This window comes from Dendrobates tinctorius, unplaced genomic scaffold (assembly GCF_039654945.1).
Source record: "Dendrobates tinctorius isolate UK_male_01 unplaced genomic scaffold, ASM3965494v1 ptg000022l, whole genome shotgun sequence".
Taxonomy (NCBI): Eukaryota; Metazoa; Chordata; class Amphibia; order Anura; family Dendrobatidae; genus Dendrobates; species Dendrobates tinctorius.
Genome location: NW_027361690.1, coordinates 47,517,121 through 47,537,260, shown reverse-complemented (window position 1 = coordinate 47,537,260; position 20,140 = coordinate 47,517,121). Strand labels below are relative to the sequence as shown.

General features: G+C 45.6%; 1 protein-coding gene across 3 annotated transcripts in view; it reads left to right on the top strand.

Annotated features, from left to right (window-relative positions):
* Positions 1 to 20,140, top strand: part of POLG (DNA polymerase gamma, catalytic subunit) — a 155,118-nt gene that overhangs the window by 78,735 nt on the left and 56,243 nt on the right. For all 3 annotated transcript variants that reach the window (XM_073568694.1, XM_073568693.1, XM_073568695.1), the window contains exon 13: positions 457 to 617. In XM_073568694.1, the coding sequence (XP_073424795.1) occupies positions 457 to 617 (161 nt within the window). The remainder of the gene's footprint in view (positions 1 to 456; positions 618 to 20,140) is intronic.

The following is a 20,140-nucleotide window of genomic DNA, read 5'->3' as shown; positions in this document are numbered from 1 at the left end:
GCATTTCAGCAATGATGCCCTCAAAGCGGATCACTTTTTTGATCTGTCTCCAGACCGACCTCGCTAAATGGAGTAAAGGTAGCAATCGGGGGTATTAAGTTTATCCGTTTCTAAAAAACCTAATGGACAGTCAATCTCTGCAGCATGAATGAGATGATGTTCCGAGTTAGGTAGATTATTTTCCGGCATCCACTTACTCAAAGCTTTAATTTGTCCTGGCAGATAGTATAAATAAAAATTGTGCAGTGCTGCTCCCCCCATGCGACCCTGTATAATATTTGTATGTGTGGTTAATACCTTTTTTTCTTAAGAAGTTTAGAGGAAAACTGCAAATTGTCGTTATTGCTTCTTATAAAATAACTCTTATTTGAATAGTCTTCTTGACAAGTATTTTGTTTCTCTGCGGTGAATAATACAAGAATAACTTTTCTATAATACCATTGTTTTACCATTTAGGATGGAAATGCTAATAATGTGGGCAGCCCATATGCAAAGGATTTTCTTCCAAAGATGGAAGATGGAACATTACAGGCCAGTACTGGGGGCAACAGTGCCACACGGGCATTAGAAATTAACAAGATGATCTCATTCTGGAGGAACGCACACAAGCGCATAAGGTATTTTATTATGTTTTACATAATGCTGCGTTATGAGCTATGCATCTCAATATTAACACTGTAATGACATAAGATGTACATTTTTAATCCAAATCATGTGTGGGGTGTATGGGATGGGGTCAGGAGCTGAGCTCGTTCTGTACCAAACAAATGCTGCATGTGTCACAATCCCAAACATCCGCATTTAAATAACCCGCTGGCTGGTGCACTCCCATTTTTATAAACCACCAAAAATATAAAAATAACCCTTATAAGTTTCATATCACCATAATCACACTATCCAGAAGAATCACATACCCGTCTTTTTACCGAACTAAGAAAACCATAAAAATTGCATTTTCTTGTTTCCATCATTTCACCCCATTTGGATTTTTTTTCTTACATACCGTATATACTCGAGAATAAGCCAAGGTACCTAATTTTGCCACGGAAAACTGGGTAAGCTTATTGACTCGAGTATAAGCTGGGTATGCATTGTCCCCTCATCCCTGTCATGCTATGTGTAGCTCCCCCCGTCCTTTAATGGTATGTGGCTCCCCCGTTCTGTCCTAGTATGTGTGGCTCCTCCGTCCTGTCCTGCTCGGTGTGGCTCCCCCCCGTCCTGTCCTGCTATGTGTGGCTCCCCCTGTTGTATGCATGGCTCCCCTGGTCCCGAATGGCTCAACACCCCCCCCCCCCAGTTCTCCTCACCCTCCTTACGCCGTCGCTGCAGCTCCATTGTCCGGCACGGCAACTCTCCTGTACTGAGCGGTCACGTGGTACCGCTCATTAAGATAATGAATATGCGCTCCACCCCTATGGGAGTGGAGACTCGTGCATATTCATTACCTTAATGAGCGGTACAACGTGACCGCTCAGCACAGGAGGAGCTGCAGGGATGGAGATGCCGGGACAGAGATGCAGCGATGGTGCGAGGAGGTTGAGTATGATGTCTTCTGTTAACCGGCGGCTGCAGCAGTCACTGTGCCACAGCCACCGGCTTTCTGGACAATTACTCGTGTATAAGCCGAGGGGGGGCTTTTTCAGAACAAAAAAGTATGCTGAAAATCTTGGCTTATACACGAGTATATACGGTAATATGAAATTGTCAAATGAATAGCGCCATTCAAAACTACAACTCGTCCTGCAAAATTCAAGCTTTGATACGGCAATGTTAACAGAAAAATTAATAAACTCTGGCTTTTGAAAGAATAGGAGGTAAAAAGCCAAAAAGGCAAAAATGAAAAATCGCCATGTCTTGATAGGGTTAAATCAAAATGTGGAGCCTCAAACCAACACTTAAGCTGCATTTCCTGTTATTGGTAAGTCACGATTTAAAAAGGCATAGTTTCCACCCTAAATTCACTCCCCCTGGAAGAAGCTAAACATGAGTTGTGGTCTCCTTGCTATATGTTTTCAGGTTTATTGCGCATTCATTATTATCTCTTTATTGTCTTCAGTTATATCTGGCTATTTGGGCCTAGGATACTCTTTTGCTTTGCCCTCAGTTTGTCATTTAGTGGCCTGCTGGAATGAATGGCCACGTAGCCTTTTTTTCAGCTTTAAATTTATGTATTTTATTATATTAGAATACCATTTCTTAACCTCTTCACCCCCGAGCCTGTTTTCACCTTCAGGACGTTGTCAAATTTTACAATTCTGACCAGTTTCACTTTGTGTTAATAACTCTGGAACGCTTCAACTGATCCCACAGATTCTGAGATTTAATATATTTCATGTTTGCATGAAAAAACAACTTGAATTGCATTACTGCTCTATGCACCGTATATACTCAAGTATACTCTGAGTATTTCAGCACATATTTTGTGCTGAAAATGCCCCCCCTCAGCTTATACTCGAGTGAGGTGTCCAGAAGAGAGAGGGGGAGCAGCGGGTCACAGGAGGCAGGAGCCGGCTGCTGCAGCTAAAGCTTGTGTCCGCTGCTAAAGAGAAATGAATATTCACTGCACTGGCAGTGAATATCCATTTCTTTGTAATTGCGCGCACAGTGTCAGCTGCAGCAGCCGGCTCCTGCAGCTGCCGGGTGGTCACGTGTGCCCGCTAATTAAGAGAAATTAATATTCACCTCTTTCAACTCCCATGGGCGTAGAGAGAGGTGAATATTCATTTCTCTTAAGTAGCAGGCACATGTGACCGCCTGGAGGTTGACACTGTGCACAGCTACTTAATAGTAATGAATGCTCACTGCCCTCCATGCACATAGTTCTAGCGTGGTGAGCAGTGAGTATTTCAGCAGCTCTGCTCTGATTGTGAGCAACGCATGATGTCACTGCCATGTGCTGCTTACAAGCATAAAGCAGTTGCTGGCACCAGAACAAGATGCTGCGAGGGACCGCAGGAAGGTAAGTGTAATGTTTTTTTTATTGGGGCTGATCGTGCCAGGATAAGGATGGGGACATGCATACAAGGATGGGGATGAGGCCATGCATACAAGGATAGGGATGGAGGCCAAACATACCAGGATAGGGATGGAGGCCAAACATACCAGGATAGGGATGGAGGCCAATCATACCAGGATAGGGATGGCAGCATGCATGCCAGGATAGGGGTGGAGCCATGCATACAAGTATAGGGATAGGGCCATGCTTACATGCATAGGAATGGAGCCATTCATACAAGGATAGAAATGGAGCCATGCATACAAGTATAGGGATGGAGGCCAAACATACCAGGATAGGGATGGAGGCCAATCATACCAGGATAGGGATGGCAGCATGCATACCAGGATAGGGGTGGAGCCATGCATACAAGTATAGGGATAGGGACCAATCATACCAGGATAGGGATGAGGAGCCATACAGACAAGGATAGGGATGAGGAGCCATAGGATAGGGATGAGGAGCCATGCATTCAAGGATAGGGATGAGGGTCCATGCACACCAGGAAAGGGATGAGGAGCCATGCATACCAGGATGAGAGTGAGGAGGCCGTGGTAATAAGAAGGCCGTGCATACCAGGATGGGGATGAGGGGGGATAAAGCATACCAGGTTTATACTCGAGTCAATAAGTTTTCCCAGGTTTTTTTGTGGTAAAATTAAGTACCTCGGCTTATACTTGGGTCGGTTTATGCTCAAGTATATACAGTAATAAGAAAAAATTGAGATTACTTAGTACTTCTCTGTGGCCTCCCTGCTAACTCTCTTGCACCACTCCAGCCTATCCTCAACTATATTCCCGACTAATCCACCTCTCCACTCCCCTGTCTCTCCCCTCTGCAAATCCCTCCACTGGCTCCCAATTCACCAACGCATCCAATTCAAACTACTAGCACTGACCTACAAATCCATCCACAACCTTTCCACTCCCTATATCTCTGAACTAATCTCCCAATATCTTCCCTCACGTAATCTTCGATCCTCCCAAGACCACCTACTCTCCTCCAAACTTATTCGTTCCTCACACAACCGCCTCTAAGATTTCTCCCAAATATCCCCTATCCTCTGGAATTCCATGCCTCAACACGTCCGATTATCCACCACCCTCGGATCCTTCAAACGGAACCTGAAAACCCATCTTTTCAGGAAAGATTACAGCCTGCAATAACCATGCTGCCGCCTCACCACCGCCCGAGCCGCCGCCTGAAAACCACCAGGGCTGCTGCACCCCCGACCTTCTGTCTCTTCCCCACTATCCCATAGAATGTAAGTCCGCAAGGACAGGGTCCTCTCCCCTCTGTACCAGTCTGTCATTGTAAATTTGTTTACTGTTAACGATATCTATAACTTTGTATGTAACCCCCCTTCTCATGTACAGCACCATGGAATTAATGGCACTATATAAATAAATAATAATACATTGGCGAATTCATGTACCCAGCAGCTGCGATAAGGTGATTCTTGTTGTTGGGACCTATCCTAGTGGGACGTCTCTCATGGACTGATAGCCTACATTTAAATTTTATTACAGCAGGATCCAAACTTCCCATATAAATTTAGGCTATCGGCCCATGAGAGGAGTCCCCACAGAATAGGTCCTAGCAACGAGAATCACCTTATCGTGGCTGCCGGGTACATGAATTTGCCAATTTATTCGATAAGTATTCTCATTTTTTCCTATTTTCTATAGAAGTAATGCAATTTAAATATCATATCCCATGTTTGCATGCTGTAGTGCTACAGAGTGCTACTTTATTCTGTTAGTTATATATGGAGATGGCTACTCTTAGTATTCAATAAATATATGTGTATACCAATGGCGCTCAAGCGTACACCCACAGAACACAAAGCAGCAAGTAATAAGACAACACACCACTCAAGTTGTCTCCATAAAATAATAATAATAAATAAACCTGATAGAAACTTGCGCTAATTAAATGTGTCTTGGTTAAATAAAGATATCTTATGAAGAAATCTATTACCTTTACTGAAGCTAAAAACTGGCGAGGCAGGGAAAAAGGTCTTCAGAATGCAGGGTGGATTTCCTGAAGAAAGAATCAGTGAATTCCGCAACGCGTAGGTTTGCCATTGCTTTCTGGCCCCATCAGCGCCCCATAGGGCTTTCTTGCCTGTCACGTGATCTATCACGTGACTGTGACGTCACGCAAGGTCCTTCAGCTTTTTTGGACCTTGCAGGCCTGCTTTTGCAAGCGGCGGCTGGTACTCTTACAGCCTGCCGATATACACCTCCAGCTGCGCGCCAGTCACCGGCCGGGACGGCGGCATGCTAGGAGGTAGCACCCTTTAGCTCCAGTAAGTTTTTATATACCTGTGTCGGGGAGTATTATTGGGAAAGGACCTGGAAATCCACCCTGCATTCTGAAGACCTTTTTCCCTGCCTCGCCAGTTTTTAGCTTCAGTAAAGGTAATAGATTTCTTCATAAGATATCTTTATTTAACCAAGACACATTTAATTAGCACAAGTTTCTATCAGGTTTATTTATTACTCTTAGTATTCACCTGTACACACCTGATTTCTGTTTTGGAGTGACTTTTTTTTTATATTTAACTTAATGATAGTGGTAACATTTCTTCAATATGACTTGCATTTACTTTTGGAAAAAATCAAAAATTTGGTGAAAATTTACCAATTTTCAAACTTTTTAATTTTTATGTCCTTAAATCAGAGAGATACGTCAAACAAAATAGTTAATTACAATTTCCCACATTTAAAATGACTTTGAGTGGTCTATATAACAGAAACTACCCAAAAGTGACACGGTTCTAAAAACTGTACCCCTCAAGGTGCTTAAAACGACATTCAAGACGTTTCTTAACCCCTTCACGACCAGTGACACAGCGTATGCGTCATGAAAGTCTGTGCCATTATGACCAGTGACGCATACGCTGTGTCATGAGTTTAAAGCCCCCCTGCAGGTCAATGAAAGGTCACCCGACCCGCAGATACAGGGGGCTTTGTACTTAACCACGGGGGGTGGCTTCACCCCCACGTGGCTACGATCGCTCTGATTGGCTGTTTCACTTTTAACAGCCAATCAGAGCGATAGTAATATTTTGTCAATGAAATTTGATGAAATATTACTATCCAGCCATGGCCGATGCTGCAATAGCATCGGACATGGCTGGAGATCATGATCCGACCCCCACCCGGCTGGCAGCGGCGATGTGCCACCGCCACCTTCTGACGGCGGCAATCAGCAGCCGCCACAATAATCTGCTTCCCCCTGCCTTCCGATCGCCCCCTATAGCCCCCCCGGTACCTTATCAGTCCCGGTGTCCCGCCGTCTTTTCTCCATGGGCGCCGCCATCTTACAAAATGGCGGGCGCATGCGCAGTGTGCCCGTGAGTCTTCCAGCCGCCAGATTCATACAGGTACACTTTGATCACTGTGATAAACTATCACAGTGATCAAAATACAAAAAAAAGTAAATAACGCCCCCCTTTATCACCCCCACAGCTAGTGACACATAATAAAATAAAGAAAATATATTTATTTTTATTTTTCCTTTAGGGTTAGAATTAGGGTTAGGGTTGCAGTTAGGGTTAGGGTTGCAATTAGGGTTGCGATTGCAATTAGGGTTAGGGTTGGAATTAGGGTTGGGGTTAGGGCTGGAATTAGGGTTAGGGCTGGAATTAGGGTTAAGGTTAGGGGTGTGTTGGGGTTGGGATTAGGGTTAGGCTTGCGGTTAAGGTTATGGTTGGGATTAGGGTTAGGGGTGTGTTGGGGTCAGGGTTGGGATTAGGGTTAGGGGTGTGTTGGGGTTAGGGTTGAGTTAGAATTGAGAGGGTTTCCACTATTTAGGCACACCAGGGGGTCTCCAAACGTGACATGGCGCCACCATTGATTCCAGCCAATTTTGCGTCAAACAGTGCTCCCTCCGTTCCGAGCACCGAAATGTATCCAAACAGTGGTTTACCGCCACATATGGGGTATCAGCGTACTCAGGAAAAATTGCACAACAACTTTGGGTGTCTAATTTCTCCTGATACCCTTGGTCAAATAAAAAATTGGGGGCTAAAAAAAAATTGTGGAAAAAAATGATTTATTTTCACGGCTCTGCGTTATAAACGTCTGTGAAGCACTTGGGGGTTCAAAGAGCTCACCACACACCTAGATAAGCTCCTTAGGGGGTCTAGTTTCCAAAATGGTGTCACTTGTGGGGGGTTTCCACTGTTTAGGCACATTAGGGGCTCTGCAAACGTAACATGGTGTCCGATCTCAATTCCAGCCAATTCTGCGTTGAATAAGTCAAATGTGCTCTTTCCCTTCCGAGCTCTACCGTGCACCCAAACAGAGGTTTACCCCCACATATGGGGCATCAGCATACTCAGGACAAATTGCACAACAACTTTTGTGGTCCAATTCCTCTTGCTACCCTTGGGAAAATAAAAAAATGGGGCAAAAAGGTCATTTTTGTGGAAAAAAAAAAATGATTTTTTATTTTTATGGCTCTACGTTATAAACTTCTGTGAAGCACTTGGGGGATCAAAATGCTCACCACACATCTAGATAAGTTCCTTGGGGGGGTCTAGTTTCCAAAATGGGGTCACTTGTGGGGGGTTTCTACTGTTTAGGCACATCAGGGGCTCTGCAAACTTTACATGACGCCCACAGAACATTCCATCAAGTCGACAATTCAAAACGTCACTACTTCCCTTCCGAGCCCCGACGTGTGCCCAAACAGTGATTCCTCCGCACATATGGGGTACCAGCGTTCTCATGACAAACTGGACAACAATTTTTAGGGTCCAATTTTTCCTGTTACCCTTGTAAAAATAAAAAATTGCGGGCTAAAAAATCATTTTTTGAGGGAAAAAAAATGATTTTTCATTTTCACAGCTCGGCGTCATAAACTTCTGTGAAGCCCTTGGGGGTTCAAAGTGCTCACCACACATCTAGGTAAGTTCCTTGGGGGGTCTACTTTCTAAAATGGGGTCACATGTGAGGGTACTCCATTGTTTAGGCACGCAGGGACTCTCCAAACACGACATGGTGTCCGCTAACGATTGGAGCTAATTTTCCATTCAAAAGTCAAATGGTGCTCCTTCCCTTCTGGGCCCTGCCATGCGCCCAAACAGTGGTTTATGACCACATATGAGGTATCGGTGTACTCAGAAGAAATTGCCCAACAAATTTTAGGATCCATTTTATCCTGTTACCCATGTAAAAATGAAGAAATTGAGGCTAAAAGAACATTTTTGTGAAAAAGTGTCCTTTTTTTTAAAGGATCAATTTGTGAAGCACCTGAGGGTTCAAAGTGCTAACTAGGCATCTACAGTTGTGGCCAAAAGTATTGACACCCCTGCACTTTTGTCAGATAATACTCAGTTTCTTCCTGAAAATGATTGCAAACACAAATTCTTTGGTATTATTATCTTCCTTTAATTTGTCTTAAATGAAAAAACACAAAAAGAATTGTCCTAAAGCCAAATTGGTTATAATTCCACTCCAAACATAAAAAAGAGGGTGGACAAAAGTATTGGCACTGTTCGAAAAATCATGTGATGCTTCTTTAATTTGTGTAATTAACAGCACCTGTAACTTACCTGTGGCACCTAACAGGTGTTGGCAATAGCTAAATTACACTTGCAGCCAGTTGACATGGATTAAAGTTGAAGAAAAAACAAAAAAACTGAACTGGAGTAGACTTGAATGACATGCATGATGTAAAAGCATGTTCACACTGGCCATAAGAGCAAGCAAAACCAAAGGAAAAACAATGTATGTATATACCCTAATGAAAATCAATAAGTAAAAAAGCAAGTGCATTAAATAACATAGGGTACTTGGTAAACACTATTTTGATCAAAAAAGTATAAAGCTGTCCCACCACGGCAAGGTGTACCCATTTGAGACAGTAACTACACTAACGGTTAAAACCTACCTAGTGTGAATAGTGGCAGAGTCTCTGGGTCCCAAACGGACACCCAGCTACAGAGGGACTATAAGTGAACTACACAGCTCAGTAGAAAGGAGGCCACACCCTATTTGTACTGAATACAAAAATGCTGAAGAAAAAACAAAAAAACTGAACTGGAGTAGACTTGAATGACATGCATGATGTAAAAGCATGTTCACACTGGCCATAAGAGCAAGCAAAACCAAAGGAAAAACAATGTATGTATATACCCTAATGAAAATCAATAAGTAAAAAAGCAAGTGCATTAAATAACATAGGGTACTTGGTAAACACTATTTTGATCAAAAAAGTTTAAAGCTGTCCCACCACGGCAAGGTGTACCCATTTGAGACAGTAACTACACTAACGGTTAAAACCTACCTAGTGTGAATAGTGGCAGAGTCTCTGGGTCCCAAACGGACACCCAGCTACAGAGGGACTATAAGTGAACTACACAGCTCAGTAGAAAGGAGGCCACACCCTATTTGTACTGAATACAAAAATGCTGAAGAAAAAACAAAAAAACTGAACTGGAGTAGACTTGAATGACATGCATGATGTAAAAGCATGTTCACACTGGCCATAAGGGCAAGCAAAACCAAAGGACCCAGAGACTCTGCCACTATTCACACTAGGTAGGTTTTAACCGTTAGTGTAGTTACTGTCTCAAATGGGTACACCTTGCCGTGGTGGGACAGCTTTATACTTTTTTGATCAAAATAGTGTTTACCAAGTACCCTATGTTATTTAATGCACTTGCTTTTTTACTTATTGATTTTCATTAGGGTATATACATACATTGTTTTTCCTTTGGTTTTGCATGGATTAAAGTTGACTCAACCTCTGTCCTGTGTCCTTGTGTGTACCACATTGAGCATGGAGAAAAGAAAGAAGACCAAAGAACTGTCTGAGGACTTGAGAAACCAAATTGTGAGGAAGCATGAGCAATCTCAAGGCTACAAGTCCATCTCCAAAGACCTGAATGTTCCTGTGTCTACCGTGCGCAGTGTCATCAAGAAGTTTAAAGCCCATGGCACTGTGGCTGACCTCCCTAGATATGGACGGAAAAGAAAAATTGACAAGGGATTTCAACGCAAGATTGTGCAGATGTTGGATAAAGAACCTCGACTAACATCCATACAAGTTCAAGCTGCCCTGCAGTCCGAGGGTGCAACAGTGTCAACCCGTACTATCCGTCGGCGTCTGAATGAATAGGGACTGTATGGTAGGAGACCCAGGAAGACCCCACTTCTTACCCCGAGACATAAAAAAGCCAGGCTGGAGTTTGCCAAAACTTACCTGAAAAAGCCTAGAACGTTTTGGAAGAATGTTCTCTGGTCAGATGAGACAAAAGTAGAGCTTTTTGGGCAAAGGCATCAACATGGAGTTTACAGGAGAAAAAAAAAGAGGCATTCAAAGAAAAGAACACGGTCCCTACAGTCAAACATGGCGGAGGCTCCCTGATGTTTTGGGGTTGCTTTGCTGCCTCTGGCACTGGACTGCTTGACCGTGTGCATGGCATTATGAAGTCTGAAGACTACCAACAAATTTTGCAGCATAATCTAGGGCCCAGTGTGAGAAAGCTGGGTCTCCCTCAGAGGTCATGGGTCTTCCAGCAGGACAATGACCCAAAACACACTTCAAAAAGCACTAGAAAATGGTTTGAGAGAAAGCACTGGAGACTTCTAAGGTGGCCAGCAATGAGTCCCGACCTGAATCCCATAGAACACCTGTGGAGAGATCTAAAAATGGCAGTTTGGAGAAGGCACCCTTCAAATATCAGGGACCTGGAGCAGTTTGCCAAAGAAGAATGGTCTAAAATTCCAGCAGAGCATTGTAAGAAACGTATTGATGGTTACCGTAAGCGGTTGGTCGCAGTTATTTTGGCTAAAGGTTGTGCAACCAAGTATTAGGTTGTCTGGCCCATTTTTGGAGTTTTGTGTGAAATGATCAATGTTTTGATTTTTGCTTCATTCTCTTTTGTTTTTTCATTTAAGGCCTGTTTCACACTTCAGTTTTTCTTGTCAGTCAAAATCCGCCAAAATAGCGGAAAACGGATCCGCAGGCGGACTGACAGGAACGGGTGCCACCGGGTCGGCGGATGTACGGATCCGCCAATGGTTAAAATTTAAAGGAATCGCGCCTGGGAAAAAAAAGCATACCAGCGCTGTAGCATGCTCTGGGAGCGGGCATTTGCATGTAGCGGGAGCGGGCATGCTCATTACGTGGGAGCTGTCATCCGGATGTCGCAGGAGCACCGCTGATGTCGCGGGCACGGCGGGATCTCGCGGGAGCACCGCTGATGTCGCGGGCACGGCGGGATCTCGCGGGAGCACCGCTGATGTCGCGGGCACGGCGGGATCTCGCGGGAGCACCGCTGATGTCGCGGGCACGGCGGAATCTCCTCGCGGGAGCACCGCTGATGTCGCGGGCACGGAGGGATCTCCTCGCGGGAGCACCGCTGATGTCGCGGGCACGGTGGGATCTCGCGGGAGCACCGCTAATGTCGCGGGCACGGTGGGATCTCGCGGGAGCACCGGGGGGTTAAATATGTTTACAAATACCAAATGGCGCATCCGGGCAGCGAAAAAACGTTGCAGGGTCCATCCGGACATGTCAGCGGATGGCAAAATCTTGGCGGATCCGCTGACAAACGGATGCAACGGATCACCATCAGTCAAAATCTGCCGATAATGCAAGTCAATGGGGAAAAAAACGGATCCGCCAATAAAAATGGCGGATCCGTTTTTTTTCCAACACGGCTGATTTTGACTGATGGTGACAAACGGATGTGTGAAACAGGCCTAAGACAAATTAATTGAAGATAATACCAAAGAATTTGTGTTTGCAATCATTTTCATGAAGAAACTGAGTATTATCTGACAAAATTGCAGGGGAGTCAATACTTTTGGCCACAACTGTAGACAAGTTCCTTGGGGGGTCTAGTTTCCAAAATGGGGTCACTTGTGGGGGAGCTCCAATGTTTAGGCGCACAGGGGCTTTCCAAATGCGATATGGCAACCGCTAACGATTGGCGCTAATTTTCCATTGAAAAAGTCAAATGGTGGTCCTTCCCTTCTGAGCCCTGCCGTGCGCCCAAACAGTGGTTTATGACCACATATGAGGTATCGGTGTACTCAGGAGAAATTGCCCAAAAAAATTTTAGGATCCATTTTATCCTGTTGCCCATGTGAAAATGAAAAAATTGATGCTGAAAAAAATTTTTTGTTGGAAAAATTAAAATGTCCATTTTTTCCTTCCATGTTGCTTTAGTTCCTGTGAAGCACCTGAAGGGTTAATAATCTTCTTGAATGTAGTTTTGAGTAGCTTGAGGGGTGCAGTTTTTAGAATGGTGTCACTTTTGGGTATTTTCTGCCATATAGACCCCTCAAAGTGACTTCAAATGTGAGGTGGTCCCTATAAAAAATAGTTTTGTAAATTTTGTTGTAAAAATGAGAAATCGCTTGTCAACTTTTAACCCTTATAACTTCCTAACAAAAAAAAAATTTGTTTCCAAAATTGTGCTGATGTAAAGTAGACATGTGGGAAATGTTATTTATTAACTATTTTGTGTCACGTAACACTCTGGTTTAACAGAATAAAAATTCAAAATTTGAAAATTGCAAAATTTGCAAAATTTTCTCCAAATTTCAATTTTTTTTTCACAAAAAAAAGCAAAAATTATCGGCCTAAATTTACCAATATCATGAAGCCCACTATGTCGCGAAAAAACAATCTCAGAATCGCTAGGATGCATTGAAGCGTTCCTGAGTTATTTCCTCATAAAGGGACAGTGGTCAGAATTGCAAAAAATGACCTGGTCATTAAGGTCAAAATAGGCTTGGTCATGAAGGGGTTAAGCCTTCATGTGCGTCACAAGAACTGAAGCAAAGTGGAAGAAAAAAAATACGGTAACCATTTAACTATTTTTGTTTTTACAAGGGCAACAGGTCAAAATGGTCCGAAAATTTGTTGTGCAATTTCTCCTGATCACGCCGATACGCACATATGTGGAGGAAAACTACTGTTTGGGCGCACGTCAGGGCTCAGAAGGGAAGGAGCACCATTTGACTTTTTAATGCAAAGTTTGCAGGAATCATTAGCGGATGCCAGGTTGCGTTTGGAGAGCACACTCTAATGAGTGCAATCCCACCACAAGTGACCCCATTTTGGAAACTAGATCCCTCAAGGAACTTATCTAGATGTGTGTTGAGCACCTTGAACCCCCAGGTGCTTCTCAGTTTATAATGTAGAGCTGTGAAAATAAAAAAAGTCTGATTTTTTCCCACAAAAAATTTATTATAGCCCCCATTTTTTTATTTTCACAAGGATAACAGGAGAAAGTGGACCCCAAAATGTGTTATGCAATTTCTCCTGAGTACGCAGATATGTGATTGAAAACTACTTTTGAAACACAGTGCAAAGCTCAGAAGGGAAGAAGCGCCATATGAAGTTCAGATTTTGCTGGACTGGTTTGAGGGTGCCATGTCACATTGGCAGAGTCCATGAGGTGCCAGAGCAGCAGACCCCCCCATAAGTGACACCATTTTACAAACTACACCTCTCAATGGAGTGATCATATTGACAACACAGGTGGGTCCACAAAATTTCATACCTTTTGAGCAGTGAAGAAAAATAATTTACATTTCTCCTTTGCCTCATTGGGGGACACAGACCATGGGTGTTACGCTGCTGCCACTAGGAGGACACTAAGCAAAAACAGAAAAGATTAGCTCCTCCTCTGCAGTATACACCCTCTGCTAGCTCTATCCTGAGCCAGTTTTTGCTTAGTGCACAGCGTTTTTTGGGTTACAGTGGTACTGTACACCGCAGGGCCAAATCCTCTGCACATCCGCAGCAGAATCCACAACGTGTGCACATACCCTCAGGGTTCCGATCTCCTCGAATCATCAACAGGCGGGAATGCGGAGTGTCGCCTTCCCGTACCCCCTCCTGCAACGTCTGAATGCCATGCCTGGGTTCAGATCAGAGTTCCGATCTACCCACACCAGCAACAGACGGGAACATGGAGTGTCGCCTCCACGTACCCCCTTCTTGAGCCAGGCCTATAGCCGGACAATGCCCTGTCATCCTTAGGGATCGAACCCATAGGAATTACAGAGGCTCCCAATGGCGTCCGTGCAGCCCCCACTGCATCACCACTGTTTCAAAGCGGATGATGGAAGGTGGTGGACAATTCCTCTCCACCTCCCTGTCAAAGGGATGGTGGATTGAGGGTGGACTATGTGACAGCCCCCCGCAGCAACATCCTAAAGCACCCAGCTCTGCTACATCTGCGGTGGCACATCCTGCAGCACCCAGCTCTGCTACATCTGCGGTGGCACATCCTGCAGCACCCAGCTCTGCTACATCTGCGGTGGCACATCCTGCAGCACCCAACTCTGCTACATCTGCGGTGGCACATCCTGCAGCACCCAACTCTGCTACATCTGCGGTGGCACATCCTGCAATACCCAGCTCTGCTACATCTGCGCTGGCACATCCTGTGGCACCCAGCTCTGCTACATCTGCAGTGGCACATCCTGCAGCACCCAACTCTGCTATGTCTGCAGTGGCACATCCTGCAATACCCCGCTCTGCTACACCTGCGCTGGCATATCCTGTGGCACCCAGCTCTGCTACATCTGAGGTGGCACATCCCGCGGCACCCAGCTCTGCTACACCTGCTCTGGCACATCCTGCGGCACCCAGCTCTGCTACATATGCGGTGGCACATCAGGTAAGTGTACTGTCGGGTGGTGGCAGGAGGGCATGGTACGGGGGGGGCGCAGAGGGCCCTGGTCCCATGGGAGGGATGTACTGGGTTCTGGAGGTGATTTCCCATTTTTTATAGCTCTCCTGGGCCTAGGCGTTGGTCGGCGCCGAAAATTTAGTCCCCGGCTTCTAGCTGGACTAGACCGCAACTTGTAACTCCGCCCATAGGCCGGCAGCTCCTCCCACGATTCAGGCGCTTCTTGCTCTCAACGAGAAGTGCCCTTTTTATTCTCGGAGACCATCTTCCTTCGTTACAGCAGGGGATCCCGGTCTCCGGTGACTGCGGGGGTTGGGGGGGGGGGGATTTCCCTGAAGAATACCACTGACAGGAGTGCTGTGAGCAGCGCTGAGGGACACCATCATTGGTGACCAATTTTTTTACATCAGCTCCCTTGAGAGTGGGGGTCCGTTAGAGGCTTTACCACCTGCAAGAAGCCCTTAATAAATTTCGTATAAAAGTTAGCAAAGCCCAAAAATCGCTGCAACCCTTTCAAGTCATGAGGCTGCACCCAATCTGTAACAGCCTGGACCTTCTTAGGATCCATGCGGAACCTCTCCCCTGACACAATCAACCCCAGAAAGGATACTTCTTGCATTAAAAATGAGCATTTTTCCAACTTGGCATACAAATGATTCTCCCTCAGTCTCATGAGAACCATCCGCAAGTGAGGTTGACTGTCCACCGAGTACACCAGAATGTCATCCAAATAGATAACCACAAAACGACCAATTAAATCAGAGAAAATTGCATTAATAAAATTCTGAAAAACAGCAGGAGCATTGGTGAGACCAAAGGGCATAGCTAAGTTTTTGAACAGCCCTTCAGTCGTTAGGAATGCTGTTTTCCATTCGTCCCCTTCCCGGACTCTTATAAGGTTATATGCCCCATGTAAATCCAGTTTAGAGAACCACTTGGCCCCGGTGAGTTGGTTACATAGATCAGGAATTAGGGGGAGAAGGTATGTATTTTTCATAGTAATTTTGTTTAATTCCCGAAAGTCGAGGCACGGCCACAAACCACCATCTTTTTTCTTAACAAAAAAGAAGCCCGCCGCCACAGGAGAAACACACGGCCTAATATGCCCTTTGCGGAGACTCTCGGTAATGTACTCCTTCATGGCTAGACGTTCGGGCCCGGACAAATTGAACAGGCGAGCCTTGGGTAACTTGGCTCCAGGGACTAGATTAATGGCACAATCAAAGGGTCTGTGTGGTGGTAGCGCCTCAGCCTCACTTTCAGAAAATACGTCTTCAAAATCTTTCAGGTACTCCTGAATACCTTCCAGATCGACAGACGACACTGACACAGATTTTACTGGATAACACACTTTTGTTTGTTTTTTTTTCTCTTCAGAGGAAAAAAAAACTGAAATGGTCAGCTATAATGTCAGGAACCCTGCACTGCACTTGCTCACTGAGCCAGTGCGCGTGTTCTGAGTACAAAACAGTGCTCAAAGATACTGTACCTGTGGAGCAGGGCAGCAGCAGTGAAAATGCATGCTTCAGAGTATCAGGACCTGAAGCATGTGACTGCTGGGGGCATGGCCTAAGCTCCACAGAGCTAGGAACTGCAGGGAAACTCCTAGAAAGGTAACTACAGGACAGTGTTACCAAGGGGCATAGATAGAGACAGAAACCAGATGAAGCCGGGGTCAAAGCACAAGATAGCAATACAGTACCAAAGGGTTAGACAGAATGGATAGTCAGAACGTAGCAATAGATCAGAAAACCAGAAAGGGCAATAGACGGTACAATAGGGACAAACTGTAACGGAGTAACGATAGCCAAGCCAGGAGGTCGGAACCAAAAAAGACAATAGTACCAAAACGAGAGACGGAGTACAGAATGAGGGAACAGACCGGGTCATACACGGGAAGCAAACCAGCAACGCAGAATACACGCACACAAGGGGTCAGACACACCAGAACAACAGTATAGCTGACAGAGAACCCTGGTAAAGTGTGAGTATAAATACCCCTCCCAGATCCAGAAAGAGACCACGAACACTTAACCCTGTGAGTGCAGGGCAAGAACCCTGTTCAAACCATTACACAATCACTCCGAATTTAAGGACATTGTTCAGAGACATAGGAATCGACCGGATAAACCTTTTACAGGGCAAAGGCCTCTTGAGACAAGATACCCCTTTGCTCCTAATCTACGGAAAGATTGGCTCGAGTGTCCTTCAGTGGACCCTCCTGTTTAGCTTCTCGTATCCAAAACCCTGTTAGCCTTGTCTGACGGCTCCTCAATTAAAAATCCCACTGACCAACAGTTTGACAACCTTGCTCGGTTGGTCTTTGAAGCCTCTGGCTTAGCTCTTCCTCACATCCATTGCTGAGACCTGGGTGGCTAAAGCTATGGTTGCTTGGGCAGAGGCTCTGACTAAAGCCATTCTGGACAGTAACCTCTCCTGAGACAAGAAGTCTGGCTATCCAGATGTCTCAGGCTGGTAGAGTATGTGGTACAGGCCTCTCTTGATGCGGCTAAATGCGCGGCTTCGGCAGCCGCAAATGCCTCGCCGTCCGGAGGGCACTATGGTTTAGCGAGTGGCGAGCGGACTCTGCTTCCAAAAAGTCTGCCTTACCAGAGCGGTCGCCTAATCGGAAAAAATCTGGACCAACTTGTCTCCGATGCTACTGGAGGGAAAAGTAGATTCCTTCCACAACGAAAGGCCAGTAGATCTTTTCGTAGTCAGCAGCAAGTTCGGCTCCGACCCTTTTGTACCAACTCGAGCTGGCCCACTATGACCGCCTCGTCCGGACCACGCCACTCCTCGCATAGAGTCAAAGGTTCCCAGGTCTCGTATAGACCCAGTCATTCCTGGAAGAGCAGACAGAAACAGTCTAGATCCAAAGGATCCAGATCCCATAGATTCTCTGCACAATGACTCTTTGCAGTATCCGGGTGGTGCCAGCAAGGTAGGCGGACGTTTACTTTGGTTCCGTCAGGCCTGGCTCTCAGTCATTTACGACGAGTGGGTCAGGGATCTGGTGTCCTCCGGATAAAAAAATAGTTTTCTTCTCGCCCACCGGAATGGTTTTTCCAGTCTTGTCCCCCCCAAAACAGAGGCGTGGGCAATATCCCTTTACCGAGCCATAGACTCTCTCCGCAGGGACGGAGTCATTGTTCCGGTTCCACAAAGCAAAATGTTCGAGGGGTTTTACTCGAACCTATTTGTGGTTCCAAAGAAGGATGGAACGGTGCATCCCATACTGGATATAAAACTATTAAACAAATTCATCAGACTTCGTCACTTCAGAATGGAGTCTCTTCATTCGGTCATCACCTTGATGGAGAAGGGGGAGTTCCTAGCATCCATCGACATTCGCGATGCTTACCTTCATATCCTCATTTTTCCCTCTCACCAAAGATTCCATTCGCTCAATTTCATCTCCATTCTCTGCAACACGCGCTTCTAACGGCCTGGGACAGGAGCTGTTCTCTCTCGATCGTAGGATTTGTCTGTCTAAGCGGATCAAGCAGACCCTCAGATGATGGACATTGAGGTCTTCTGTGAGACAGGGAGTATCCTTCCTCCCGATACTTTGGCTAGTGATGACCACCGACGCTAGCCTTCTCGGCTGGGAAGCTGTATTCCGTCATCACACTGCCCAGGGCCGCTGGTCTGCTCTAGAGTCGTGTCTCCCAATCAACGTCCTGGAGATAAGAACAATCAAATTGGTTCTTCTGTGGTTCCATCACCTCCTGACAGGTTGTCCCATCAGAATCCTATCGGACATCGCCACGGCGGTGGCGTACATCAACCGTCGGGGAGACACCAGCAGCAGGGTGGCCATGCATGAAGTAGGTCACATTCTCCGCTGGGCCGAGAGGAACCATTCGATCATCTCAGCTGTTCACATCTCGGGGGTAGAGATTTGGGCGGTAGACTTTCTCAGCCGTCAGGGTCTCGCCTCAGGAGAATGGTCTCTTCATCCAGAGGTCTTTCAGCAGATCGGTCATCACTGGGGGACGCCGGATGTGGATCTGATGGCCTCAAGGCTAAACGCCACAGTTCCCAAGTTCATAGCTCGGTCTCGAAACCCTGAAGCCATCAAGGCAAACGCACTGGTACATCTGTAGAATCTGTTTCATCTGCCGTGCATTTTTCCCCCCGCTCCTGTTACTTCCAAGAGTCATCAAGAAAATCAGAGCGGAAGGTGTTCCAGTGATCCTGATTTCTCCGGGCTGGCCACGACAGGCGTGGTATGCGGAGCTAGTGCAACTCATCGCTGACGTTCTCTAGCGATTGCCGGATCATTCATTCCTGCTTTCCCAGGGCCTGATTTGACACCAGTACTCAGGGGCGCTGTGTTTAACGGCTTGGCTGTTGAATCCTGGGTCCTAACCCAAACTGGGTTTTCCCAACAAGGTGGTTTCCACCATAATCAGTGCCCGTAAACTCGCGTCGGTTTGCATTTATCATCGCATCTGGAAGGCCTTTTTCTTTCTTTTGGTGTAGAGACCGCGGACATTCACATCTCTTCTTTTACATTCCATCCATCTTGGATTTTCTCCAGATTGGTTTGGAGTCAGGCCTTGCACTTGTCGGGGTAGCTATTTAGGGAGGGCTAAATTAACCCTTCACGGTTGAGCCAGTGATTTCCAAATTAATCCACAGGGCGTTGCTAGCAACTCAAATGACCACACGGAGACGGGGGTCTCTGTACGGGAGGATCGGGACAGATCACTAAGCCCCTTTATTTTAGTCACTTCTTTTATAACATTTTGCTTAATTATGCAAAGTTCTCAACTACCAATAACATCATTTCACTTTATAAGCCAATAATATTGCAAGAAAACCGGAAACTACATATATGTCCCTAGTTACGTGACGTAGAGAATAGAACCATAGCACATTCTTTTAGGGTCTCATATCTCATATCTTGTACAAGCTAGAACAGTCTAGTTTCATAACAGCTGCGAACTTTCACCTAATTACAAAATTTATCTTACAGCAACAAAAACGGAGAAACGAAACCTTCAGGAAAAATGGAGAAGTGAAACGTCAGCTCTGATTTTAGTATTAACCCTTCACATTCCCCCCTAGATAAATTTTGTTAACACATATGCAGCATCAGAGGTGCTATCCCAAGCTAACAGCTTGAGGGGTACTGGTCTTCACATGACTGATGCCGTGTTACCAGTCATGGCTGTCACTGCGCACCCATCCCCCTGTATACTGCAGTTCACAAATAACAATTTTTGATGACGGTGGTGGAGATCTTTTGTAGGTAGCCATGTGCTTGGCTTCAACATCTTCATCAAGTAGCCTTTTAAGATCGGTGCAGAGAAGAGCAGGGGTGACAGCGTCTTTGGTATCATCATTAGCTGTCTTAGTGTAGAATTTCCTAATACATGCAGAAATACACCAAAGAACAAGTTTTAGTATCACATATGCAACAAGCATATGTGGAAGCAATGTATAACAAGCTTTGTAAGATCCCA